General features: G+C 54.8%; 1 protein-coding gene across 3 annotated transcripts in view; it reads right to left on the reverse strand.

Moving 5' to 3' along the window:
- Positions 1 to 3417: 3417 nt before the first annotated feature.
- Positions 3418 to 27618, reverse strand: part of RGS10 (regulator of G protein signaling 10) — a 32652-nt gene continuing 8451 nt past the window's right edge. For 2 of the 3 annotated variants that reach the window (XM_059661590.1, XM_059661591.1), the window contains exons 2-5: positions 25196 to 25314; positions 24034 to 24120; positions 13922 to 14065; positions 3418 to 3896 (exon numbers count right to left, since the gene is read on the reverse strand). In XM_059661590.1, the coding sequence (XP_059517573.1) occupies positions 3750 to 3896; positions 13922 to 14065; positions 24034 to 24120; positions 25196 to 25314 (497 nt within the window). In that variant the 3' untranslated portion in view covers positions 3418 to 3749. Of the gene's footprint in view, positions 3897 to 10100; positions 11180 to 13921; positions 14066 to 24033; positions 24121 to 25195; positions 25315 to 27618 lie in introns of those variants that run through there. The other variant, XM_059661589.1, reaches the window with a different exon arrangement.

Raw genomic sequence — 27618 nt, forward strand, 5'->3', positions numbered from 1 at the left:
ACCACGCCTCCTGCCACTGGGGGGTGGGGGGTGCAGGGTTCTGGGGAGGACGCAGACCACAACTTGCACTCAGAAAGCCTGGCAGGTGCCCTAGCTGGTTTGGCTCAGTGGATAGAGCGTCGGCCTGCGGACTGAAGGGTCCCAGGTCCAATCCTGGTCAAGGACACATGCCTAGATTGTAGGCTCGATTCACAGTGGGGCGCCTGCAGGAGGCAGCCAATCAAGGATTCTCTCTCATCATTGATGTTTCCATCTCTCTCTCCCTCTCCCTTCCTCTCTGAAATCAATACAAATATATTAAAAAGAAAGAAAGCCAGGCAGGTCAGCAGAGTGGACTGGGAGGTGTAATTAATGACTGCAAAGCCACAGAGGACAATGTCACCCAGGCCATGCTCTCATATATGGGAACAGGAGCTCAGGGTGCACACGACGGAGCTAGCAGATAACATAAATATGCCAGTGGCCTGGTATGAGGCCATAGGGAATGGTGGGGCCTGTGGCTAACTGGAGATTACACTCACGCTCTGCCTGAGGCATCTGCATTGAAAGATTGAAAACACATGCCCCATCAAAGGCACCCGTGACCTGCAGGGGAGAGTTTGAGACCCTGCGGACTGTTGTACCAGGCATGTCTCATTTTCCTGATGCCTTGGCACCTGGGGCCTCGCTGACAATGGAGGGACCACGCCTCCCAGGGCCAGCTAATTCCTAGAGATAGTCCACAGCTGGAGCACACCTTCCATAAGCGAAGCGGCCACTGCAGGGCTCAGCTCCCAGCTGCCTCCCTTCTCAGGCCCTCCACCCTGGCTGCCTGCCCTCGTCACCAGGGCCAGGTACGCGGGGCCACGGACCCAGGAACAGGTGCCAGACAACTAGGGACAGCCCCTGTGCCCAGAGCCCACGGAAACTATTCAAGCCGACCAATCCTAAGCCTGCTCGCCGGTGCGCCTTCCTGTGGAAACCACAGCAAAGCCTCTTGCCCACCCCTTCCGCCCGCTCCCTCTGCCTCCCGAGGGGCCTGGTACTTCCCCACGTGACCCGGCGTGGCCCCCTCCCCTTGGGAACTGTAACAAACCCCCTTCCCAATGGCAGTCGCCCCCGGATCCATGGCCTCCCCGGGCCTGACCACTAGTAAGACCTCCACTTGAATCACCTGTGGGCTGCACGGGGGCATCAAGCCTCAGGGCCGTTCTCGCCCTTGTCTTGCCCTTGACTCCCGGCACCTGACAGCGTTTAACCCTAACCAATAAAGGGACGGTGGACGGGCCTGGGGAGCCTGAAAGCTGGGGAGAGCACGTGTCCGCTGCACGGAGTCCCTAGCTTCAGCCTCCCAGCTGCAGGGGCCTTAGGAAGCTGGGTTCTGGGCCGGCCTCCGTCTGATTGGCGCATAGGGAGGCGGCCAGGCAGGTGCCGGCGGGGACGTGGCCGAGCGCAGGCTGGGAGGAGGCAGCTGTGTTACACGAGGTGGCTCCCCTCCTGCTGGCAGTGGGCTTCCCAGGCCGCCCCTAAGCGAGAGGCCCTGCTCTCGGGGGACAGTCGTGGGCGGACTGTGTCCTCCACCCGGACCGCCACCTCCAAGGGTCTCTGACCCCAGTGGGGAAAGGGTGAAGCTAGAAAGAGGCCCCAGCCCACGGGTGGGCACAGGCTCTCCAAGGGCAGCACCCGGCAGGTTGCTCAGCTCCACGGACCCCGAAATGACCCTCTGTCTGCACTGGCACCGGGGGGCCCGGAGCTGTGCATGTCCTGGCTGGTGAACTCAAAGTTGAACTAGAGAACCTTTATTCTTAAAAATGCATCCGTCTGGCCTGGCCAGTGTGGCTCAGGGGTTGAACATCGACCTATGAACCAGGAGGTCACGGTTCGATTCCTGGTCAGGGCACATGCACGGGTTGCAGGCTCAGTCCCCAGTGAGGGGCATGCAGGAGGCAGCCAATCAGTGATTCTCTCTCATCATTGATGTTTCTCTCTCTCTCTCTCCCTTCCTCTCTGAAATCAATAAAAATATATATAATACAATAAAATGCATCAATCTGCCCTGGCCAGTGTGGCTGTTGGTTGGGAGTCGTCCCAGGCACGGAAAGCTTGCCGGTTCGAACCCGGCACATGTGGGGTTTCAGACTCAGCCCCCGGTAGGCAGCGTGCATGGGGGCAGCTGATCAACGTTTCACATCGATGTTTCTCTCTCTCTGTCCTTGCCTCTCCCTAAAAATCAATAGAAATAATTGTAAAAAAAAGACATTTAAGTAGCGTTCCTTAGAAAGTAGTTTTTTTGTAAATAAAATGCATCACTCTGCTCTGCTTGAAGGACTGAATTTCTCGGATGCCGGGGCCCTTGGAGGTCATTCTCAGGTGGAGAGGCCGGACTAAGGAGAAGCCCCCTGGGCGGGGGGGGAGGGGGTGGTCCAGCCCGGGCAGTTCCTGCTGGATGCTCAGCTGGTGACCGAGTTCTCAGCAGTGAATGGCCCCCCAGGCCATCCTCCCCCAGGCTGGACACGCAAGGGCCTGTCCCACAGGTCACCCTGCGGGAGGGTCATCCGTCGGGACACTGCGAACCGCTACGCCCAGAACAGAACGAGCTCACGCCATTGCCCCCTGTAATTACTGAACTCACCCCCACCCTCTCTAAAGCGTCCTGGTTTAACTGGAAAGCTATACAGTCACCCTCAGCACCAGGCAATTTGCAAGTGAATGGGACGTGGAAAGGCTCACAGCAACAGGGTCAGCAACAGGGTCTGCCTGCTCGGTTTGCACAAACCGGAGTGCGAGGCTCGGCAAACCGGCCGGAGAAGGTCTGCAGGCGCAGGCGGCAGGGAGAACTAGCAGGAGGGACCTGGGCTCGTGGGCTTAGCTCCAAAGGGGGCGTGACCCGGGCTGGCGGGGTCAGCCTGGGCCGAGCTGGGCTTCCCTCGAAAGAAGACTTTCAGAGACGGCATTTCTGCCTCCTGGCTGAAGATTCGAGCCCGGAGTCCAGCAAAGGGTGGGGGCAGAGCGGGAAGGAGGGCGGTGCGTCCCCGACGGGCTACGGGGAGACAGGGAATGTGCACGCCTTCCATCGTTGGCACAGGCCGGGCGGCAGGGTCCCACTCAGCGCCACCCCCCGCCCCCCATTGCCTGGGCGACTTCCCATTCGTCTTTCTTTCTTCCTCGAGATCGTATTTGTATCAGGATGAACTATTTATGTTGCATGAAATGTCACAGACTGTGGGCGAAACCAGGACAGACCCCGCACAAGGAAAAGCCCCTGGTGATGCTCCCCGACAGCTCCCCGAACCTGCAGGGCTGAGCTCGCCCGCCCGAGAGAAGTATTTAACCCAAAAGGCGCCGGACAGACAGCACCGCCCCCCCCCCCGCCCCCATGGCCTGAGTTTGTGAGGTCCACTCCCACAGAGGCAGGGCAAAGACTTGAAAGCTAAGAGGTGGCTGGACGTGTCGCCTGGCGGCCTCGCCTGACATTTAATCAAACTGTAAAATGCTCAGTGTCCAGTGTTTAAGGACTCCTTCCACCCGTGTGTGTTTGTGAACTGAAACTTCAAAGCAACATGTGTGTTCTCTACGTAAGCTTAGCCATCATGCAAAACTGACTGGTCAAGCAGTTAATAAAATACACGTATCCCATGGACGGGTGTTGTACATTTCAGTCCTTGCAGATAACAAAGCAATTCTTAACCCTGCACGGTCCTGAGTTCCTTGGCGCCGGGAGCTGCCAGTGCCGACCGCTGGCGGGGAGGGGGGGGGGCGGGGAGGGGGGCTCATGTGTTATAAGTTCTCGACGCTCTTTTCGCTGCCGTCTGCGTGTCGGGCGGCTCCTCCTCCTCCTCCTCGGTTCGCTTGTGCTTTAAAAACAAGTCAGACTTCAAGAAGCGGCTGTAGCTGTCGTACTTCATGAGGTTGAAGATCTAAGGGGAAAGGGAAAAGACGGCTGAAGGCTGAGGCGGGCCAGGCCATGACTCACCCTAGCAAATATTTATTAAACGCCGCTCACGCGCCAGGGAACGCAGATCCGTGCGAGACACACACGGGCAGCTAAAGCCGGTCCTGTGCTGGACGATTCTGGTCGCCGTGAAATAACCTCAGAGGAACAGAACAGCTTGGGGGGGCGGGGGGGGGGTCACATGAACAAGCCCCTCTCTGTTTTCCACGGAAGTCTAGCGCACGCAGCACTGATTCACAGCCTTGTGGCGAGAGGTCCTTTAAGAAGCTCCACTTTATGTGGAAAAATGACACACAGGGACTAGAGACGGAGGAACAGGAGCTGTTCCCGTAGAGACGGTGCTGGGGTGCAGGCCAGAAGAGGCCAACATCGTCAGAGGCACAGAAGCCTGGCATCTAAGAACTCAAACAAACCCCTCGTTATGCCAGGAAGCAACAGGGGGCTCATTCAATCCGGGCAGAGGGGCCAGGCACAGCCTACGAGAGGAAGGCTTTAGCAACAGGCCTGATGGAAGGGCCAGCGGTCTGGAATGGCGCTGGCTGCCAGGCGGGGTTGCCAGGCGGGTGCTAACACCCTGACGTCTTTTACATCTGCCCTTTCCCTCCAGGCACACGAGCTATTTTGTAAATTAAAGGTCTGATGGAGTCTGCTGGGGGTGGGAGACCTGGAACCTTCGGCCTTTGCACATTCATGCCCCCCTTCACGGTCCCCACTCCAACCACAGGGGGTCCACCTAAACCATGTGCTATCGGCAAAGCCAACAACCCAGGAAGGTTTAGGATTTGGGGTTTCTTTCGACTCAAACTCCTGCCTGCCCTTCCCTGGTCATCCTTCCCGCCTGCCCATGTCTCCAGCGGCTCCGAAAGGCCACGCCTCCCAGAAACCTGTTGTGTAGCAATCTTGTCATCCTAGACCCACTGCTGAGGTTTAGAGACTGTATTCATTAAAAATAATAATGCCCCCCCAAATAATAATAATAATAATGCCTAGCCAGTTTGGCTCAGTAAATAGAGGGTTGGTCTGGGAACGGAAGGGTCCCAGGTTTGATTCTGGTCAAGGGCACATGCCCAGGTTGTGGGCTTGATCCCCAGTAGAGGGCGTGCGGGAGGCAGCCGATCAATGATTCTTTCTCATCATTGATGTTTCTCTCTCTCTCTCCTTCTCCCTTCCTCTCTGAAATCAATAAAAATATATTTAAAATAACAATGCCCAGAAAATACTAAAATCGCAGCCAGGGGTAAGACGGGGGATGAGGAGTTATCACCCCGTGGCCTCCCACGAACATGCCGAGCGGACGTTACCGTCCCGACCACCGGCCTGGCCCGGCCCTGCAGGCCTGAGGGCCCCCACCGGAACTCTGCGATGCCCACCGAGTTCCAAGTGTGGACCGGGTGCTCGGAGAGGGACTGAGGAAGCCAGCTCCCGAGGCCCCTGCCGGCACCCAGCCTGCGCCCCTCCCCACACCGGGTCCGCCGCAGGCGGGACCCCCACTGCCTGCAGGATGCGGTTCGACCCCACGTCTGTCTGAAGTCGGTGCGCGTGGGAGTGGAGCATCCTGTTTGCCTGTCGTGGCTCTGAGGCTCACACTTCAAAGAGAAGAGAAAAGGCAGGGGCTGGAGGCACCCAGAGCCGGGGCGGCGGGGAGGGCGGGCGAGGGGGCGGCTCAGCAGGGGGAGGCTCAGGCGCTGCTCAGTGGCTGGCAGGCGCTTTCTGCCTCCAGGAGACCCAGGCTCCCTCAGCCAGCGCCAGGGCAGGGGCTGGGAGCTCTGTACCACGAGCATAACGGCCACACCACCGGGGGCAGGTGTGATGCCGGGAAGTCCTCCAGGCTGAGCTCCCATCCAGGCCCCTGGCCTGCCTCCTGGTGTAGCTCCTGGCGCTGCAGTCACTGGGGGGCAGCGACAGCCCTGAGGCCGGACAGATGTGGAAAAGAAGAGACGTCACTCCCAGTGGCCGCATTTGCTGAGGCTGTGAGCTGCCTGGTATCCCTGCACGGGCCTTCAATGGCACGGCCACAGGCCCTCCTGGCACTGGCCTCGGAGCACATGGCCATGGGGCGCTCCGACCACACGGTCCATTCAGGGTGGTGCTCCGCAAGGACGGCTTACAGGAGAGAGAGCGCACCCAACAGTCTCTCCCAGGAACGTGTAGCCAGCTGCGGCCCCAGCAGCCACCAGGGCAAATGGCGTGAGTGCGGCCCAATAAATGCCCACCCGGCGAACGAACAGAAGCCGCCCAACACGTAGAGGCTGGCGAGGTGCATCGGGTGGTGCCAACGCGCCGAGAGCGCCTTCCAACAGGGCACCGGGCAGCATGATGCTCATGTGATCTCACCAAAGCCCCGTGAGAACCCGGATTACACAGAGGGAGGAGCAGGGCCCAGCGGCTGGTGTGCTCGTCTGCTCTGCGGCCGTGACGAGTCCCACAGACAGGGGATGGGGGTGGGAGGGTGTTCAACAACAGGGATGTCTTTCCTCGCAGTTCTGGAGGCTGGAGGGCCAAGGTCGGTTCTCCTGGGTCCTCGCTCTCTGGCTTGTGGACGGCTGTCCCCCCCCCCCCCCCCCGTGTCCTCTGTGTGCGTCTGTGTCCTAATCTCCTCTACGTGTAAGGACACCAGTTGGCCTGGCGTGGAGCCCACCCCCAATGGCCTCGTTTCACCTTAAATTCCTCTTTGGAGACCCTCGCTCCAAACACAGTCACATTCTGAGGTCCCCGGGCTTGGGACGTCAACATATGCATCGGGGAGCGGGGAGGGGGAGCATAATTCATTCCACAGCAGTGAGCACGAGACCAGAGGATGCAACCCTGGCAGTCCAGCCCTGGAGGCCACACCACTAGGCTGCACTGTCCCCCACACGGCGGACCAGCAGGAAGTCTGTAAAGAGTTTCGCATGGAAAAGTAGATGTGAACGCACAACAACTGGACACTAAATTTTTAAAATGCACTAGAAATAAACACAACGATCCCAAATATGCTCTTTACGAGTGTTTGTGAACACTTTGCAAAGTACGTGATTAGCTAACCACTGCTGCACACCTGAGACTAATATAAAATAACATGGAATGCAAACTGTAATGAAAAAATAAATTTTATAAAAAAAGGTGTTTGTGTACAAAGGAAAATAAATATCTTCAAAGGTCAGTGTCCTGGATTAAACGGTGTCCCCCCAAGTTCCTGTCCACCTGGAACTTCAGAATGTGACCTGACTTGGGAGCAGGGTGGGTTGAGGATGCCGAGATGACAGCCTGGATTTAGGGAGGAGAGGACAGACACGCAGAGGGGAAAAGGCCCCGGAAGACAGAGGCCGAGGCCGGAGTGACGCAGCTCCGAGCCAAGGAACGCCAGCGGCCACCAGACACTAGGAAGAGGCAGGAAAGGAGTCTTCCCGCCCGGCTGGCGTGGCTCAGTGGTTGAGCATCGACCTGTGAACCAGGAGGTCACGGTTTGATTCCCGGTCAGGGCACATGCCTGGGTTGTGGGCTCAGTCCCCAGTGTGGGGGTGCAGGAGGCAGCCGATCAACGATTCTCTCTCATCATTGATGTTTCTGTCTCTCTCCCTCTCCCTTCCTCTCTGAAATCAATAAAAATATATTTTTTAAAAATGAAAATCAATAAAAACATTTTTTTTTAAAAAAAGGAGTTTTCCCTAGAGCCTTCCGGAGGGGTGCAGACCTCCTGACAGCTTGATTTCGTACTTCTGGCCTCATGAGCTGTGAGAATAAATTTCTGCTTTAAGCAACTCAGTTTGTGACAATTTGTTATGACAGCCCTTGGAAACTAAATTATTGACTTCCCCTCACTCCTCAGTGAGCACAGAAAATGAGCTGGCCCTCAGGCTTCCAGAAGGTTCTATAAAACCAGGACACTCTGATGGGGGGAACTGGCCTCCCTGGGGCTGGGCTGTGACCATCACCTGACCCACACGCCTCAGGCTGTCTGTGGGGCAGAGGAAACCGTGGCTCCAAATCTAGGACGGGGGTGAGGCTCCAGGTGGGCAGAGCGGCCGGCAGAGCAAGGAAGCAGCCAGTCCTGCCCAGGCAGCCGATGAGGCAGAAAACGCAAGTTGGCAGCTAAACTGCATTCCGTGCGTCTTTTTTTCCCCCCAAGACAGCTGTGGCTCAGCAGGTTTCGGGTTTTGGCAGCGCCACATCTGTGAGCTGCATGCCCAGACTGTAAACTGTTTGGCGTCGTTGCCTGGGGATGCAATCCTGCAGGCAGCTGGAGGTGGGAGCCTTCTGCCCACGTGCAGCTATGCACACGGCCCCACAACGCCAGGTCATTGCACAGCCAAGGCGCCCCCCCCTCTCCGGACCCCTTCCAGTGGGGACTGGCTGGGACCTGCCTTTCCGTGGGCGCCCCAACTTGAGAGTGTCCCGGATCTGCCGCTGCAGAGAGGGACTCCCTCCCGGCGCCCTCCTCATCCACGTGGAGCGCGAGCTTTCCCAGCCTCGAAGGGCCCTCGGTGAAGATTTCAACACTGTCCCAATGAAGCACATTTCAAGCCTAATAAATCTCCTACCACTTCTCAGAAGACGAGGACACTGGGTACAAGGAGGGGCAAATCGATCTGTTCGTGCAAGTTTTATTAATGGGACTTCATGTTTGCTGCAAGAACTGGGTTTAGTTTTTATATTAAGAAATTGCTGAAAGGCCTTAGCCAGTTTGGCTCAAGTGGCTAGATCATCGGTCTGCGGACCAAAGGGTCCCGGGTTTGATTCTGGCCAGGGGCAAGTACCTAGGTTGCAGGCTCCTCCCTGGCCTGGGCCTTGGTCAGGGCTCATGCAGGAGGCAACCAATCGATGTGTTTCTCTCACATCGATGTTTCTCTCTGTCTTTCCCTCTCTCTTCCACTCTCCCTAAAAATCAATGGAAAAATATCCTCGTCTGAGGATTAACAACAACAAGAACTACTGAAAGAAGGCGGCCAGCGCCCCTGTCTCCAGATTCTCTCTCCTCACACACCCAGACGACAGACGTGCTTTCAAATGCACACGGACAGACAGAAAGTGCAAAGAAAGCCCCTCTCCTACCGGCCCTCCAGCCTGGAGGTGACGGCCGCCTCCCCCTCTTCTGAAGTGGGGATGGGGTGCATCCGGGAGAAGGTCGCGGGCAGCTGGCAGAGAGCAGGTGAGGCCAGGCCTGTCCCGGAACTATGGTGGCCCTGGACCGTGCTCCTGCTTCCCAGGCAGGCTCATTGGAGACGGACAAGGTGTGGGGGGATCAGAACTCCAGAAAGAGGCTGGACGTGCGTGGAGAGAGACCCCCGCTGGGGCAAAACCCCCTCACCGGACGTGGGTCCTGGGCAGCCCCATTGCGGGGGGGGGAGGAGGGGGTGGTGACAATTTGTTCACTTGTCCGGAGTCCATGATACTCCAATCCAAAGCCCAAATGACATTGTTTGTGCACAGGCCAAGGTATTTTATGTTTGCTTTCTGCCATGAGGAGAGTTAAATGCTATTCTGATGCCTGCCCCCTCTCTTCTTCCCCTAAACACCATTTCAAAGTTTAAAAAAAAATCTCAAAGTCTTGGAGATACTGTCCTTCCCGCCCCGCCCCTCCTAAGGCGAACAGCTGTGGGAGGCGCGGGCACCGGCGTTCCTCACATTTGAACGAAGCCCCACGACCTGCCCTTTCTGGCTCTGCGCGTTGGAAAAGGCCGGTTTCTGGGCCGGACTGGACCTTGGGGAGCGAGTGTCCGCCGGCACCCGCAAGACGGAGGATTCCAGAATCCCCAGCTCCAGCCGCCACGCAGACTTAGAGAAGCAGAGGGTGGGAGAGGACCCCCACCCCATGGCCCCGGGACGCATGGCAGCCCCGCCCCAGCTCCGGTCCTCACCAGCGGGTCCAACCCTTCCTGCTCCCGTCTCGGTTCTGGGGAAATTCACAGAAATGCCGCTGCTGAAAGGGGCCGCCCGGCGCACGGCCCTTCCTCTGCCCGGGATGCGGCGGGCGCTCACATCTCACAGGCCTTCCTAATTGTGTTTCTAATTTTTTTTTTAAGCATCAGAGGCCGAGGCTTCCTTTTCCGTGGAGACGGCACCTCCACTCCGCCTTCCCCAGAGCAGACCCAGCACCAGCCCCGAGCCCGGGGAGGGCATCCTGGCAGCACCCAGAACCCGCTCCGTGCAGGCCCCGGGCCCTGAGCTTCCAGGGAGATGAGCACCTGCTCCCCTCCAGCCTGTCCTTCTCTTTCGCGGCCCGACAAAGCGATGACCTCGAGTGGCCGTTTGCAACGACCTTGACCTTCCATCCTCTCCAATCTCCTTCCGGTTCCATTCAAACCAGAGGCTTCAGAGCAAGAGAGGTGCGTGAGCGGGTGCTGGGAAGCTTGTAGGAGCAGGATTTGGTTTGAATCTCTCGTGGGGCACAATACAGGCCACTGCACAGCTTTCAAAGGGCTTCATTTTTAAACGTTTGCAGAGCCGACTTCTCTGAAACACTCACTCCGCTCACACGAGTTTTCCAAAAAACCGAATTATAAACTTCTCTTAAGTTAGCATCTTGACAAAAACTCATAGACACAGACAGCAGTATGGGGGTTACCAGAGGAAAGGGTGGGGGGGAGACAGTAAAGGGTTTGAGGGGCCAACTCTATGGTGACGGGAGGAGACCTGACTTGGGGTGCTGAACACACAATGCAATATAAAGGTGATCTATTAGGGAATCGTGCACTTGAAACCTATATAATTTTACTAACCAATGTCACCCCAATAAACCTAATTAAATACAGAATAATTTTTAAAAGTACATCATTTTGATGAAGTGCTTATTACAAAATGTTCTTCACAGAATGCACTGGCCACAGTTTAAGTTTGCCTGATGCTTTGGGGTCATTAAGATCACTGACCCCGTCATCGCCCCGCGGCCCAGGGATGCCCCCCGTGCGGCGTGTGGGTGGGGGTCCCCGAGCTCGGTGGCTCCAGACCGCTGTGCTGTGGTTTGTGTTTAGTATCCATTTTTCTGCCCCCCCCTCCCCCGCAGCTGTTACCGATTTTGCCGCCCGTCTCCCCACAGCCTCTACCAGCGTTTCCAATCTATTGCGGACTGAAACCCCAGAGCTGATAGAACTGTGTGTAAACCAAGAACAAACAGGACCCGAGTGGGGACCCCCAACAGGAGAAGATGCATGGATAGGGGCTCGTCTCACCCGATGCTCGGGGAGGACTTTCCCATCCTTCTAGGTCCCGGCTGTGCCCCAAAGTCCATGCTGCCCCATCAGCTGCCTCCAGAGCACAGAGCACCGCCCACTGTAATGGAAGTGGGGGTGGGGGTGGGGGGGTGAGGTCACCAGGAGCTGGGGACTCCTGGGCACCAAGCTGCCTGCTCAGACAGCTCCGAGACAGGGCAGCCAGCGGGGCTGCATGCAGCCAAAGCCACGGAGTTGGTTCTGTGGTGCCCAGCCGGCTCCCTCAGCTCCAAACTCCCTCGCTCAGGACACCCGGGCTCTGGTGGGGGCCTTCAGGGAGCAGAGACCCACAGAGCGCGCTGAGCACACGCTTTGACGGTTACCAGGCCCCCGACAGGCAGAATTTTCTGAGGCAAAACAGGACCCAGAGGCCCCTCAGAGGGACTCGCTCTGGCATCAGCTCCGATTCCCACCCCTTGTCGTCAGCCAAGTGAGCCTCAGAGAGACAGTGAGGGCCTCTCTATCCCGCTCAGAGACTGACTCTTAACAACAGTATAAAAGCACTTCCTTTCCTCTCTCTATTTTTTCCTTTAAGCCCTGGCCTGTCCCCTGGCAGGCAGGCAACAAAAGGTAGCATTTATTAACCATTTATAGTCGATTCAAAGTCCTTTCTTTCTGTAAAATAGTTTGAACTAAAAGGGTTGGGCCGTATTTGTGAGATGGGTGCATGGATGCATGTGTAGGAAGAAGGACGGAAATCTAGCGACCCGATGGTAGTTGGGGGTCCTGTCCAGGTACAAAATAATGATTCTTTGTCGTCGTCGTTGTTGAGCACGTGTGACTTTTATAGTTAGGTAGGTAAAAGTTATTTTTTCTCTTGTCACTTAGAAAGCTCTTCCTCTGTCCCTTGTGTCCCTTCCTCCTTTCTGTGCCAGCAAAGCGCCCCATGTATGACTCTAGTGCAGCGGTTCTCAACCTTCCTAACGCCGCGACCCTGTAATACAGTTCCTCATGTGGTGGTGACCCCCAACCATAAAATTATTTTCGTTGCTACTTCATCACTGTCATGTTGCTACTGTTATGAATCAACATGTAAATATCTGATATGCAGGATGGTCTTAGGCGACCCCTGTGAAAGGGTCGTTCGACCCCCAAAGGGGTCACGACCCACAGGTTGAGAACCGCTGCATAGAGGGGCATCAGCCCGTCTCCCTCCCTGTCCCTCCCTTGGGGTCTGCAGCCGGGAAGGGGGCCTGTACTGACAAGGCCTTCCCAACCCTCTGCTCCAGCTGGTCTCCTGGGCTTGGAGGAGCAGCGACAGGCTGCCCATGAATGCAGCAGAGGGTGGCCTGTGAAAGCAGGTGTGATTTTGTGCCATGAAACCATTTAGCACCCCTGAACCCTGCTTCTTCATCACCAAAGTGGGAGTAATATTCCCTGGCGATGCAGTGGATGCAGCATGCCCAGTGGGCATCAGGCACAGAGGGCACCCCTGAATAGCAGACACTGTGATTCGTGGAAATGCTTAGCACTCAGGGGCTTCAGTACAGTTCTCAACCCTGGCAGCACTTTAAAATACAACAGGAAACGAAAAGACTGAGGTCCCGGTGGGGCAGACATCCTCGTGCAGCCAGAGCCACAAAATAATTGCCTTTGGGTCAGACATTCCACTTGCTTTCCCTCCACAAACCCACACGCACGGCGTCCTTTCCACTGACTCGAAATCACCCCCTCCAGGAGGCCCTCGGCAAGTCCCCCGTGCGCACCGGGTTCCTTCAACACCCATAGCTGATTTGGAATTCAGGGGAGTTTGCACTTGCCACTGTGTCGATGGGAAAACACCCTCCAGCTACCTCTCGCGTGCGCATTGGTTTTCTGGCTGATGGCTGCTGGGGCGGGCATGCTGTGGGCTCTGTGCACACTCACACCAAGGCCGGCCCTGGAGGGACCAGTGGTCCTCAAAGTGCAGTCCCAGGACGGGCAGCACCCGCACCCGTCAGCTGGGGCCTTGCTGGGTCCCGCTGGGACCCTCGCATTTGAAACCGTTTTCTCGGGAGAGGGGGCCGGCGTCTGCCTGAACAAGCCTCCAGGTGGCTCCGGGCGGGCGCAGATGGGGGACTGCTGAGTCAGGCGAAAAGCCGGTCCCCCCCCTGTGTGCCACGGGAGCCCTCGCTTCCCCGATGAGAACTCGGCCAGCAGGAGTCAGAAACCGGTGCCCCAGGTGTGCGTAATGTTTCACAAGAACGGGGCACGCTACGGAGCCACCTCTGCAAGCCCGTGTCTGTGAGAACCCCGGGGGTGCACTTTCACCCCGCTGCCCATGACCGTGGCCGTTCCTCATAGGAGAGTTTTCCGAAAAACCAACTTGCCCCTTCTAGGTCTGTTTTCAACCTGATTATTCCTGCTTCACGTGGAACACGTATGCTGCCAGATAGTAGCACTTCATTGTAACTCCGGGGCCTCATTAAGACCTAGCTTATGGTACTGGGCCGCCGGATGTAGGCGATGATGTTTGGACATCTGCACACAAAAAACAGCCCCATGTTCCCGAGCATTCTGAGTCTTTGGGCTCGCTTTCTAGAATTTTCTGCCTGCGCCTACCTTCAGCGGGTATCACAGGGTGCTTCCTCAGCGTGGGTGCCTCAAACAGCCCCAGCCTCCCTTCTGATCTGCGTCGAGAAGACAGATCACCCTGCCGGTTCACACGGCGTGCTGAGACCGGCGTGGGGGAGCCGCCGGGGGTTAATCCCGAGCCTGGCATTCCAGGCCTCTGTGCTTTGCCAGCCGCGCTCCCTCCTCCACGTGCCCGGCTGCGGAGACACGTTGGCTTCCAGTCACAGTGCAAGCAAGGAGGTCGGGTTACCTGGTCCTGGAGCTTCTGGAACATCAGGGGGTGCGGCTCTTCCAGGATCTTCTCGTTGAGCCGGGACTGCCCCTCGACGTTGACTTGTGACGAGGCCTTGCTGGACAGGAAGGTCATGTAGATCTCCTTGGCCTTTTCCTGCATCTGTGGGAGACACACAGGGCCTGTTCGCGGTGAGCTCAGCCCTTCCCGGCCTGAGCCCAGCTCTCCCCGCCGGCCTGGCCTGGGGGCTCTGCCTGCTGCTCCATCTCCTGTCACAGACGGCTCCCCTACCCACTTGGAAACGGTGACAGGACAGATCCTGGCCCACAGTAGTGACCTTTGGTACCATTCAGGGAGTCCTGTGAATTCTCCCAATTAAGGACTTAAGGACTCAAGGCAGGGGAGGGAGGGGATGGATGAAGGGGGTCCTAAGATATGGTGACGGGAGAAGATCTGACTTGGGATGGTGGGCACACAGTGCAATACACAGATCTTCTAACATAGAAACCCACACCTGAAACCTGTATGATCATAGTAACCAATGTCACCCCAATCAATTTAATTAAAAAAGAGGAGAAAAAATAAAGGACTTCTGGGAACATTGTTCAGGCATAACAAGCAATGAAGTCCTGGCAGGTGCACTGCGTGGGTGACCTTGAAACATCATGCTAACTGCAAGCAACCAGACGCGAAAGGCCACATATTGCGTGCTTCCATTCACCTGAAACACCCAGAATACACGAACCCATGGAGACAGAACATGAGGGGTTTCCCGGGGCTGGGGGCAGGGGAGAGGGGAGTAACTGCTTCATAGGCAAGGGGTTTCGGGTTGGGTGGATGAGAAATTCTGGAACTGGGTAGTGGCGATGACTGTATAAGTCTATGAGTGCACTTAAGGTCACTGAACTATACACTTTATTTTCAATATATTTTTATTGATGTCAGAGAGGAAGGGAGAGGCAAAGAGGGATAGAGACATCAATGATGAGAGAAAATCATTGACCGCCTGCCTCTGCACGCCCCCCACTGGGGATTGAGCCTGCAGCCCAAGCATGTGCCCTGACCGTGATCTCTGGTTCATAGGTCGATGCTCAACCACTGAGCCACGCCTGCCAGGCTGAACTGCACACTTTAAAATGGTTAAAATGATAAAAACGAGAGCCCTAAAAAAATGGCTAAAATGGTAAAATTTTACGTGCATTTTACCACAATTTAAAAAAAAAAATCAGTGGCCAGGAGAGCGCCCAGCTGATCCCGGGAGCCCGCAGGAGCCTGAGGACCATGCGCTCCAAAGCCTTGCATTGCAGCTCAGCCCCGTGCCTGCGGGATGCATCATCCCCTCCAGGGTGCTCCACGTGGCAGCCTCCCCTCCAGGGTGCTGCTTCCAGGTCATGAGGTGTGAGCAGGAGCGAGGGAGAGAGCACTCACTGGCCGCCCCGCGTCCCAAGGGCAGTCCTTCTGGGAAGCACTGGCCGTTGAAAGGCCTGGAGGCGGAGGGGGCAAGGTGCGCACGTCTAATGCACTGGCAGCCGACCTCGGCCTCGGCTGGCACAGGGACACGCTCGCCCTAAGTGCTTTGTCTTAAAAACAGCCTCGCCCAGCGGGCGTGGACCCATGAGCCAGGAGGTCAGGGCTCGATTCCTGGTCAAGGGCACGTGCCCAGGTTTCAGACTCGATCCCCAGTAGGGGGCGTGCAGGAGGCAGAGGGTCAATGATTCTCTCTCATCATTGATGTGTCTCTCTCTCTCTTCCTCTCTCTGAAATCAATACAAATATATTTTTTAAAAACTAACGAACAGAAAGCCGGCCTGCCTCCTTGCTGGGCTGCAGAAGGCAGCCTGGTCTTCGGGGTGTCCCCTGAGGGTTCTCCGCTCTTAGAACCAGGAAAGTGCCCGCACTCAACCTCAGGGCAGCACACAGGGGGGCTGTGTCTTTAAACATTAAAGCCTGAAGTATCACTTCACCCCGGGAGGAGCCGGACCATAAATGTCTCAGAAACGCAGCCGGAGCTACGCTTTGTGCAGGGAGTGAGGGGCTGGAGAGGCCTGCCAATTGCCGTTCTCCCCAAAGAGACCCCAGCCTGTGAAACCCTCTGGCCTCATGGAAAACACCAGAAGGCTTTCAAGCCCTGGTGTTTGAAAGTAGACAAGCAGTCCTTTAACTTACTTGGGGTCCAAGGACAAGTTGACAAAAGGCCCGAGAGGCCGAGGCCCGCCCGCCTCCTGCCCCAGGAAGACTGCCCAGGCGGAGGCCGCCACCCAGGCCCCGGGGTCGGTTCGTCAGCACCGGGCCCAGCGACAGGAGGAGCCTCTCATAATCAACATGGCCGGTCCAACGGACAAGCGGGGCCCGTTATCCAGATCCGGGTCGGGCAGCACCTTGGGGCTGTTCGCCTCTCAGAGACCCACCCCCTCCACGCAGCCGCGAGCCTCCCTCCCGCTGCCCCCCTTCTCCCAGGAACGAACATTTTGGGGAAACTTCTGCCTGTTTCATGCTTCCTAAGAGCGTCGGCCAGTCAGAGGAACAGACCCCGTGCAAAGCGCTGGAGGCAGGAACCACTTCAGGCCTCCCCTCCCCCTTGAATAGTCTCTCTCTCTCTCTGTCTCTTTCTCTCTCTTTCTCTCTCTCTCTCTCTCTCTCTCTCTCTCGCTCGCTCTCTCTCTCTCTCTCTCTCACACACACACACACACACACACACACACGTTTCCAGATGAGCCCAGGCTGTCTGGGTGGCTCTGAAAAGACGTGGAATGAATCAGTAGCTTGAGGCGTAAAGGAGGGGGTGTGAGGGGCCCGGAGGAGAGGAAGCAGGCTCTGGGGGGCCTGCTCTCACCCCCTGCCCATCCCCAGCCCCCCCTCCTGAGTGCCTGTGGGTCCCCGCGCCCCTGTCTCTGAGAACAGCGGCAGCGGCCGAGCTTATCTGGCCGGGTAGGAAGCGTGACTGGGAAGGGAAACCCTGACGCGGCGACCGCAGGCCAGTCACGGGAGGCCGCTGCCCACCCGCGGGCGCTGAACAGAAAGAGGAACCTGCGTCTCGAGACACTCTGGTGGGTTTCCCAGAGCCTGGAACCCTATTCTGGCTTCTGTCGGGACCGGAGCAGACAACGTCCACCCACAGGCGGGGTCCCGGGCCTTTGACCCTGGGTGTGACCTGGAGGATGGCCCTTCTCCTCTCCTGCCCCCTGTGGAGGGCATCCCACACTGCCCCAGAAGGTGCTGGAGAAGGACCCTCCTGGGCCACGCCAGGATTCCCGGCTTCAGCGCGAGGACTGCCTGTGGGGGCGTTTGCACCCAGGGGAGCTCTTCCCAGACACCCCATGAGCCTGGGCACCAGCCCACGGTGCCCAGGCAGCCTCTGCCCCCACCGCACACATGCTGGAGAAGCGAGTTCCCTTCCATGAGCCTGAACAGTCACCCCCTCCAGGAGGGGCCCAGGCACAGCTCCTGCCCCGCCCCCCACCCCCACCCTCACCCAGGAAGCAAGCTGAAACTTTTCCCACTGGGAAAATAAAACCCCATCTCCTGTTAATCACGTCCTCCTATAGCTAATGACCTCCCCAACCCCGCGCCCCGCCCCAACCCCGCCCGCAGCTTTCTTATGGAAGCATCGCAATAGCTAAGCGTGCACGGCCAGCTCGGCCTCGCCTCCCACCGGCTCACGGAGGATCATGTAGCAAGTCCCTCAGATGCGCTTCTGGAACGCTCCTGGGCCCTGGCCCTGCTCCCCAGCCCTCTCAGGATTCTCCAACACTCCCTGTCTCCTTTGTCAGCTCCTGTCCCTCTGCCCACCCCCCCACCCCCCGCCCCCACCACCACCATAAATTCAGGGTTTCCCAGAGTTCTGCCTAGGCCAACTGCTTTCCTAGCCACATGCTCTCCCAAGATTTCAGCCCCTCCCTTACCTGAGCTGCCAACTGATCTCTAGACATGCGGCCTTGCACGTCCGCAGACACTGCCATATCCAGGACAGAGTGGTCCCTCCGCCAGGGGGTCCTGCAGCCTCTACTCCAGGAGGCTGGGGACCAGATCCCCTGACACCTCCCTCCCGGACGCCCTGCCTGTCACTTCCTGCCTCTCTCCACCGGCTGTTCCTCTCCACCCCGCCACTCTCCAGAGGTGGACAAGGGAGAGGCGCTACCTTCATTAACATGGGCTTCGGACAGAGAATGAGGCAAAGAAAATACCACCTAAGTGATTGGAGAGTCTTTCCGAGAGCTGGCTGGGGAAGTGGAGAGCAGTGGAGGGCAGCGAATGGCTCCCTACAGAGAGCAAGCACGAACCTCAGCACCTGCGGGGGGGGGGGGGGGGGGGGGGGGCGGGGTGCCAGCAACAAACGTCCAAATGCGGGCAGCAGGTAAGCCCGCCGGAAGGGATGAGAAGGGCAGCAGGAAGAGGCCGTGAGACCCCCAGGCCCAGGCCCCCAGCTCTGAGCACCCCAGTGATCATCTCCCCCTCTCTCTCCCCTTCTCCCTCCACCCAGGCTGGAGTTTCCTTCTCTAAAGAACTGACCGGGGGAAGCTGCAGACGAGGCATGAAGGAGGGCAGGGAGGAGAAGCCCACCGGACGGAGGGGTTGAGTGAACTTCTGCATACAAACCCCTAAGTCTCCCCACGCAGCTGATCGGAGATGTGTGCGTTTATAAACATCATCTCAGGCTTGGGGCCACCAGAAAGACACCAGAGGGTCTAGAGAAAATAAGCAAAACAAGCATAAACAATTTCAACAGAAGGATTTGAAAATAAAGTTGAAACCTCCAAAGAAAAGTAGGAATCAAAAGCCAAAGAGATGAAAAAATAAGGATACTAACTCGAGAACACGGTCCAGAACCATAGCTCCCAGATTAACGGTCTCCATGAAATGCCCCCACGGGGAAGGAAGCCTGCCCTTCCCACTGTACCGTTCTAGAAAACTGGTGGTGAAAAGAAGACCCTGTACTATTTCCGGGAGAGAAAAAAGCAAAGCAAACAAATCAGCTTCCACATAAAATTCTGATTCTCAACAGCCATGAAGACAATGGAACAATGAGTGAGTTTCAGCCTAGAATTCATCCAGTTCTATGCTCTGTCGGATTATTAATGAAGTGGGAGAGTCGGGGCGGGGGATCACATTTTCATTCAACAAGATCTTTAAACGTCTACCTTCCGTGCCCCCTTTCTCGGAGGCGATTGCCCGCCGTGCTCCAAGGCAGTGAGCGAGTGACTGAGGACAGAGGGCCTGGGGCCAGGAAGCAGGAGAGGGCAAAGGGCATGGCCAGTGGTGGCCCAGGAAGACCCAGGGAGCTGAGGTCAGAGGGCCCCGGAGGACTGTCCCCAGGTGAACCCGGGCCGCAGCCATGAGCTAAGAGGCCTGAGCCCGTGCAACATCCTATCGCGAAGCACTTTAAAGGGCTGTGAAAAGAAGAAAAGCGAAAAGATGGTGCAAGAAGAAAAATGTAACTGGAGCGTTCTCTTTGGCTCAGCGGCAGACGACAAACAATACACATTTTCGTAATGAAAATGCAGCAGACAGGATGTAAGTAAGTGAAACCTCGGTGATAGGAAGAGGAAGTGGCAGACAACATCTGAAAACGATACGTGAGCAGGGAGGGAAGGAAGGAAGGAAGGGATGGAGGCGCTGGGCAGGCCTCCATGGAGACCACGTGGAGAGCCTCTGAGCTCCGAGCAGTTCGGCCTGGACCCGGCCAAGTCCACGTTGAAAGACGAAGGTTGGAAAGACGCAGAGGGAGCTCTGGAGGGTGCTGAGCGGCGAAGGGAACGGCCCTGCCCATGGCATCCGCCTGTGAATGAATGGATTTCATCTGAGGAGTGCACATGTCACTTTTGGAATTTTTAAATCCTTTTATTTCTTAAATAAAGAAGGTGGTGTTTCAGCCTTTTAGGAAAACCTTTACCATTACTTTCAATAAGAATACCAAGCACTCTAAAATCCTGGATCGAGTTTTAGTGTTAAGTAAGACACAATAACAAAAATAAATACGATAGACTCCCCCCATAACTCTGTCAACTCTAAAAGATAGTATCCATGCTCGCTTCGGCAGCCCACATACTAAAACTGTGCGAGGGATTGATGGCGGCGGACACTGGAGTGCTCATCTGCCTGAAGTGGATAATTGTTCTCAAGATGTCAAGGCCTGAGCTAACCAAGAGAGTAGGCCAAAACTTGCAAGACAGAGGAAGTGTCAAGGACCAGGTGAACTGTGTCCAGGAAAACGGTGAAGAAGAAGGCAAAGGGGAATGAACAACCTCATTGTTAAGAAAGACATCTTAAAATACATAAAAATAAATAAAGGTGTCGTCCTATTTCAATGCCAGTGCAAGCCGCTCTCAGAGCTCTGATGATTAGAAACCTCGTCCCACCCCACCGCGTTGCCACGCCCACTCTCAGTTTGGTTCTCACAAATCTGTACAGGCTGCCCTATCCATTCCCATCCTCGGCACAGAGTAAACTGGCCCAAAAGAAAACAAATTAGCTTCCATATAAAATACTGACTCCTAACAGCAATGAAGACATGTGCTGAATGAATGAATGAGTGAATGAGTGAATGAATGAATGAATGAATGAATTCAGGAGTAGCCAAAGAATGAGCACCTTGCTGGAGTTTCTTTCTGAGGTTTTGTAAAATGTAAATGCGGCTTTGTTGTAGAAGATAGATATAGCTCACATGCTAATTCACAGGGAAGAGGCACTTGACAGAAAAATGTTAAACCACAAAGACAGTGCAAAGGGAGGGAGCTGTTTTGCATGCTGCTTGCTGAACACCTAGAAGGTACTACCACCCCAGGAACCCCACGGAGGGTAGGGTAGGGGGCATCATCCTCACAAGTTCCTACAGCCCCAGCATCCCCACCAGAAATGCAGAGATCAAGACCCTCCCAAACCAAGGGGCGCTTCCTGCCTGTCGGGGCGAATCACAGGCCCGGAGGACAGTGAAGACACAGCTCCCACTGTTCGGAGCCTCTGAGCACCGAGCCCCAGCAGGATGGACTCATGTTCAACTCTCAAGTCCAAGGCTGCAACAGCAACACAGAGAGAGAGAGAGAGGGAGGCTAGTTCCCCAGCCACGGGGGGTCCTCAGGCGCCGCCTGACCTGAGTGGAAAGAGCTGGAAGTCCCGTGTGCCTGGCACTGGCCCAGGCATGTGGACACAATGGGGGAGCAGACAGACAAAGATCTCAAACCTTAGGAGCCTGCATGACAGAGGGGAAAGCCAACAATCAGAAGATGAATAAAGAAATTATATAAGAGACCAGATAAATCAGGAAGTGCTAAGGAGAGAGCCGGCTGGATGAACCTAGTAAAAGAACGGCAAACCAACCAGTATGGGTCCCCTTCAAAGTAATGGAGGCAAAAGTGAGGTTCCCGTGATCCCACAACCGCCTCAGTTCACTGTAGAGATGAACCCTCACCAAACTCCAGGCGCCGTAAGTCTGATTGTGAAACTCAGTTGGGCCGACTTCTCCCCGTGCTGAGGTCCTCCTCCGCTTTTCTAAATTAGTGACTTCGAACTTACTCGAGGTTTTACTTCCCTTCAGCCAGACACACTAGCAACTTCCCAGGCCCTGGAGTGGGAGACCGGTCTGCATCCTGGCTCTGTCTGTCCGCACCACACTGGCGGCTGTGGGCAAGCCGCTGCGTCACCTTCCAACCACAGCCCCTGGGAGGAGGGGAGTCGCCCTGAGGCTCATGCAGACAGGTGTGGACGCCTGGATGCTTCCCCTTCCAGGACCGCCGCCTCCTCAGGCAGCCGACAGCGAGGCGGCATTCACTGCACTGGAGCAATCACCAGGCACATTCCAGGCGGAAAGACACAAACCTTCAAGGACTCACAGTCTGGGGGGCGGTTCAGGGGGTGCCGAGAGGGGCTGCCGGATTCTGGAAGCTCTGTCTGTAGGATGTGGATGGGCTAATGCAACCTACCACATGGCTTTCCAGTGTTCACCTTGGTGCCCAGGTCCTCCAGGTGTGGCCCCACCCGCCTGCCAGCCTCCAGGACGGCAGAGCCAGGCCAAAGAGCACAGCAGAGCATGCCCCTCAGCCATCTGGTCTACCTTCGCTCTCCTCTCCAGGAATTCCTCCCCACCTGCTGCCCCCTCCTCCAGGAACACGACCCCAGCCCCAAACTCCACTTCCCTGTCATGTTGGCCTAAAAGTCACTTCCCCTGGGGGCTTCCCAGACTGCCGAGGCCTGCGCTCCCAGAACCTGCACTTCCCTTTCCAGGCTCACTTGCAGAGGCTTAACAAGCGGCTTCCCTTCCCAGCGCCTGTTCCCCAGTGAAGCTCATCTGTCTTGTCCCTGTGTGTCTCTCGTGCTTTTCTCAAGGCCTGGCCCTGAGCAGGCACTCCACAAAGATGGGTGAGCTCAGCTGAACTGGAGGACACACCAGCATGGTCCGCAGGGAAAACGATGGGGTGGCCTCGGGGCGCTGGTCCAAGTGTCAGCTTGGCCAAAAAAGGAACCTCAACTTCTTGGTTTGCCCAGTGATGGGTGGGCTGGCCAACCTCTAGGCCCCCTCTCACCTCCAACACAGAAAGAGCAGGCAGAGGGGTGGGCATCTGTTTCTCGGCTTGACCCTGAGCTAGGGTTTCAGGTGATGCTGGACCAATCAACGGCACAATCCAGCATTTATGGGAGGTTGTGCCTGGGCGCCAGGGGCACTCCTGCCTGAAAGGCTGCAGCCAGCACCCTAGCTTTCCAAGGCAGGCCCCCTCTCCTGCTCTCTGAGGCCATTCACCACCCAGGAGGCTCAGGCAGCGCCATCCAGGGAATAGAAGAAGCCGAGAAAAGTCCATGCCAATGGCCACGTCCCAGACGGCTTTCTAGGCCGACTCGGGAAATTCAAGCTCCAGGGACGCTACCTCAGAACCCATCCTTGCCCCTACGGAGAGGAAGGCCTCCCGCCCCATCTTGGGGACAGTGTGTCTGAGTCCAGAAGAGCCTCTGAATAAACCAATGGCCATTTCCCAAGCTGTTGCCTGCAAACGCGTGATGACTGCTGGATTCCAGCTTTTGGAGACAGATGTGCAATAACTGGCAGCCCACAAGCCACATCTGCCCGTGGATGTGTTTGGTTTGGCAGGCAAGGCTTTACTTTTTTTTTTTTTTTTTTTAATTCTACAATATTGGATGGTTCACATCAAATTCCAAATGTTTAGCTTCTCTGGAGAAACAGGCAGCACTGGGCTGAAGACGAGAGAAATGCCTTAGGAAGAAAGGCCCCTGGGTTTCTGGGAGCAAGGGTGGGCAAGTGAAAACCCAAGTGGGCAGAACCTGAAGCAGGGGAAGGCCAGGAGCCACAGATCCCAAAGCATTCACTGCCAAAGTCAGCTCAGCAGCCAGCTGCAGCTCTTGGAGCCAGGGAGCTGCCCCCTGATGGTCCCAGGCCCCACCGCTCCCTACAGCCTCACACCAAAAGCCTCCCTCATGTACATTACTTCCTGGACCCTGTAAGCATTTAGCTGGTAGCCTCTTAGAAATACACACACAAAAAAAGAAAAAGAAATAGACAGTCACAGGCCTCATAAACACCTCCAATCCAAAGGCCTCCTTCCCCATAATCTCCTCCACCTCCCCTTATACCCCACCTTCAATGGTAAAAATACTGGCTGACATTGGAATGAAAGGCTACTGCCTGCAAAGAGCACATATCTACCCTGAACAGTCAGAAACGTTTTATGTGGGATGCCTGCCAACTACAGGATGTTTCATAAAGATGTAGTGAATAATTGACAATCCATCCGAGACACGCTGCTTTCATCGCCACATCTGCTTGTCATTTTACTACGTCTGTACAAAACGCCGACATGTCAAACACAGGGGAGCAGCCACATAACTTATTCACGAAGAAAAAAAATCGTACGCGGTGATGAACTCTAAGTGACAAATCGTTATTTTTACTTTAAGTATTTGTCCACTTGCACAGCTCCATTTAAACAAGGATTGGCACCCTCTTTTTAAATTTCTGAATATTTGAGTAACACAGGATACCTAAGCTGAAGCTTAAATCTTCCCCCTAATCCCATAGGGATCAGATGTCCTTAGGCAATTTCACAATGTATTGGGAAAGGCGGCTGTAAGTTTGTAAGGACAGCAAAAACATTATGGAGAATAGAATTACAAAGTGGAAGAAATACCTGCTTCTTATCTTGTGTTTTCTTAAAATCTTCACATGCTAACCAAAATAAAACATTTTCTTCACTGAATTCCTTTTTTAAAAATTCCTATGGATACAGAGAAAAAAAAGAATGCATAAAACAGTATTCTACTTTAAAAACAAACAAACATTTCCCTTCAAGGGTTGATTTGGTAAAATCCAAAACATGAGCATGAAAAGTCCACCCTGAAAAACAAAGATTTCGTTTAATGTTAAAGCTAGAATTTCGTCTTCATTTGAACGTAATGGCTTTGACATTGTAAGGAAGAGTAAAAATGAAGCAAGCATCTCCTCACAATTCTAAGCTAACAATAAATTACCAGAAAGTAAATTAAAGTGGAAGATATATTGGTTCCTTCCAGACAATGTTTAAACAAAGTACATTCCTCTAAAATCAGGCCCATTTTTTAAACAAAACAAAAGAAAATATATTAAGCATGTCCAAAAAGGTCATGGTGAAAACTATTTTAAGTTGGAGGTGTATATATTTCTCTTTTGGCAGATATTGGGGATTCGTGGCACAGAAAAGTGTCCTCCATGAGATCCAGACCAAGTTCACAGTGGCCTGGTGTCCAGGAATATTAATAGCCCTGCCTGCCACCCCCTCCTAAGACCCCAGACTTAAGGACAGACTTCGGTGGAACTCGGGCGGATACAGGGTACTCTTCAAATTCACACAATCTTCTTCTGACACCTGGGGTTACTGGTGGCCAAAAAAGTTATTTCTAGGCAGCACTGATGCTTCCCCATCCATCAGCTTCCTCTTGAAGTTCAACTTCACTTTGCCAGCTGTTGTCTTGCCTGTCTCACCCTGTTAATAATCCCAACACACAAAAGAACAACTCCTCTCATCAGAAAGATGCAGACCACCCCTCCCAGGTATCACAGAGCTGGACATTCTTTGTAGATCCTGTCAATGAACATGGTATGTCTTCCCCATTGTCCCAACCCCTCCCATTCAGCAGCTATATGAAACCCAGAAACGCCCTGTGCATGGCCCTCGCTGCTGGCCGATGACTACGCATGACTTTCCATGTTGGCATCGACAGGTGAGAAGTTCTTATTCTTGGGTTGGGACAGTGTAAAAAAACTGGCCTGTGCTTCCCCACACACCCATCTAAACCTCAATGAAAAAGGCAAACCCGAAATCTCTTCACGCCTTCCGGGTCTTCGAGCAGATTCTCCAGAGAGGCCGCCCACTTGGCTGTGCTCTTGGGGTTCTGATGGCTGCTGCTGGAACTCCCATCACTGTCGTGGATGTCTGCAAAGCAAAGTGTAGACTGTGTATGTGACCCATGGATACTATCATTTAGAAATATCTGCATATCATCACCATTGTGGCTAACAGATTCTAAGTTAGGTGCCAGAATCTATTCTAGGCACTTAACCCGGTGAACTCACTCTAGCCCTGACAATAAACAACCTCATGAAGGAGGTGCTCCCATCCCCTCCATTGTACAGATGAGGAAAACTGAGGCTCAGAGCGATGAAGAGACTTGTCATTTCCTGACATTCCCCTTACATCCTTCCCCCACCCATGTGTCCACCGGCCAAATGCAGGCAGCCCGCAAGTCTCACCCTCCCAGGCACCTGGGCTCAATAGAGACTCCTTCCCCATTACACTTTCTGTCTTACAATTATCATGTTGAGCTGTTTCTACTGGCTTGACAAACTCTTTCTCATCTGAAAGCTCCTGGGTATCTCTATCTTGTGTCTCCAGCATGTAGCTCATTGCCTGGCACACAAATAAATGTTCCAGGGACTAGGGTGGGGCAAAGGAGGCCCTGCCACAGGTGCAAGTTTAAAGGAGCTGCCAAAACACTCGGGCATCAAGATAAATGACTTTTTCATGCAATATTTTGAAAAAATAAAAATGAATGCTCATCATTCCGTAATGAGCAAAATACCAACATTGAAAATAAAGTCAGGGTCGTTATTACCGATTTTTCCCTTTTCCCCAGGCTCCAGCATGGCTCGGCAGCACGCTGTTGACCTCGTGCACGGACTGAAGGATTGAATGGCTCTTTGTACCTACCCAGCTGCTGCCCTCTCCTACTCCAGACACCTCAAAAGCCCCCTGACTGAGGGGTGGGGCACTGGGGATCTCCAACTCGCATACTGTAGCTACTTGCCTGAAAGAGGAAGTGACACCACAAACACGTCTCCGTCTACAGGATCTGGCCCCCTCCTGGAGCCGAGGGAAACCGTGGAATGTACTGGGGTGAGCCCAGGTTTCACACCCAGTTTGGCCAATTCAAACTGTGCGACCATGGAACACAGACAACCCCCCTGTAGCTCCGGTTCCCCAAAGGATTAAAAGAGGAAGGGGCACCTGGAAGCTCACAGTGGACTCCCAACAAATGTCAGTTCCTCTCTCCCCTTCCTTAAAATAATGTATCGAGTGAACTATTTTTGTAGCTAATGCTTTTTTCTCCGTTGCCTTTTTTTTTTTTTCCTTTCAAAGTAGAGACACGTTTCTATAAAGAAAAGTTTGAATCTAGGAGGAAATAAGCTTTTAATGAAGAAATCGGCCAAGTGGGGGGAACACTTTGTAAAGTATAGGATTGTCTAACCACTCTGCTGTACACCTGAAGCTAATGCAGAATAATGTTGAACGTGAACTATAATTGAAAAATAGATAACAAATCAGCCAAGCAAATGACTTGAAAAGGATAACTGAAAGAGCCTTATAAATGTTGGCCCGTGAATAACTAGGGTGTTTGGGGAGGAAAGTTGTATCAGAATACATTGGACTTAGTAGTCATTCCGCTTCCGTGACCTCTCATGATCTACTGGGGGTCCACACACGCTTTACTTTCTCAAGCAGCCGAGACTCCGTCTCCCAGCAGCTGGGAAAACTACCTGGATTTTAGACAGTCTCGGGCTGACTTGGGTTAAATCAGGCAGAAGCCAGGACCCCCGCGGAAGGCTGTGTTTCCATACGCACCGGCGATGGAGCGCGGGACGGGGACGATTTGGGACAAATCCATGCCTCTAACGGAGAAGCGAACTCACGCGAGCACATCGCAAATGGATCTGACGCCTCTCTCAAGCGAATCTTCAGTTCGCGGCCGTTACATGAGTTTCCTGCACCCTCTGCGAACGCTAGCTGGCAGGGCAAGCCGCGGAACACGGAGCTTCTTCCCAACGAGGGGTAAATCAAATTAAACGGTCGCTATGATCAGACATTTCTGCAACAGCGTTCGTTCTGCCAGGCACCTCACTAATTTACTCTTCTGCTCCCGACCCCGAGGACGCAGCTGGTCAGCTGACTTCGTTTCCCCAGCAGAGCCCCTCGAGTAAATAAATGCAGAGACACAAGCTCGCGGCTCCAGGAACAACCCCGGGCAGCTGCGCGCGTCTCTCCCTGTTGCAGAGCCACCGGTTGGGCCCTACGTTTTCAACCTTGACCTCAAAGGATTCCAAAACTCTTGACATTCTTTTCCATCATAAACCAAACCACCATCTGGGTTTTCACTGACGTGCTCTCATGCAAATGCACACACTCGGTGGAGTCCCATTCACCTAGAAGAGTGCTGTGGGTGACGGAGAGGTGAGGCAGCTG

Source organism: Myotis daubentonii, chromosome 13 (assembly GCF_963259705.1).
Source record: "Myotis daubentonii chromosome 13, mMyoDau2.1, whole genome shotgun sequence".
NCBI classification, from domain to species: Eukaryota; Metazoa; Chordata; class Mammalia; order Chiroptera; family Vespertilionidae; genus Myotis; species Myotis daubentonii.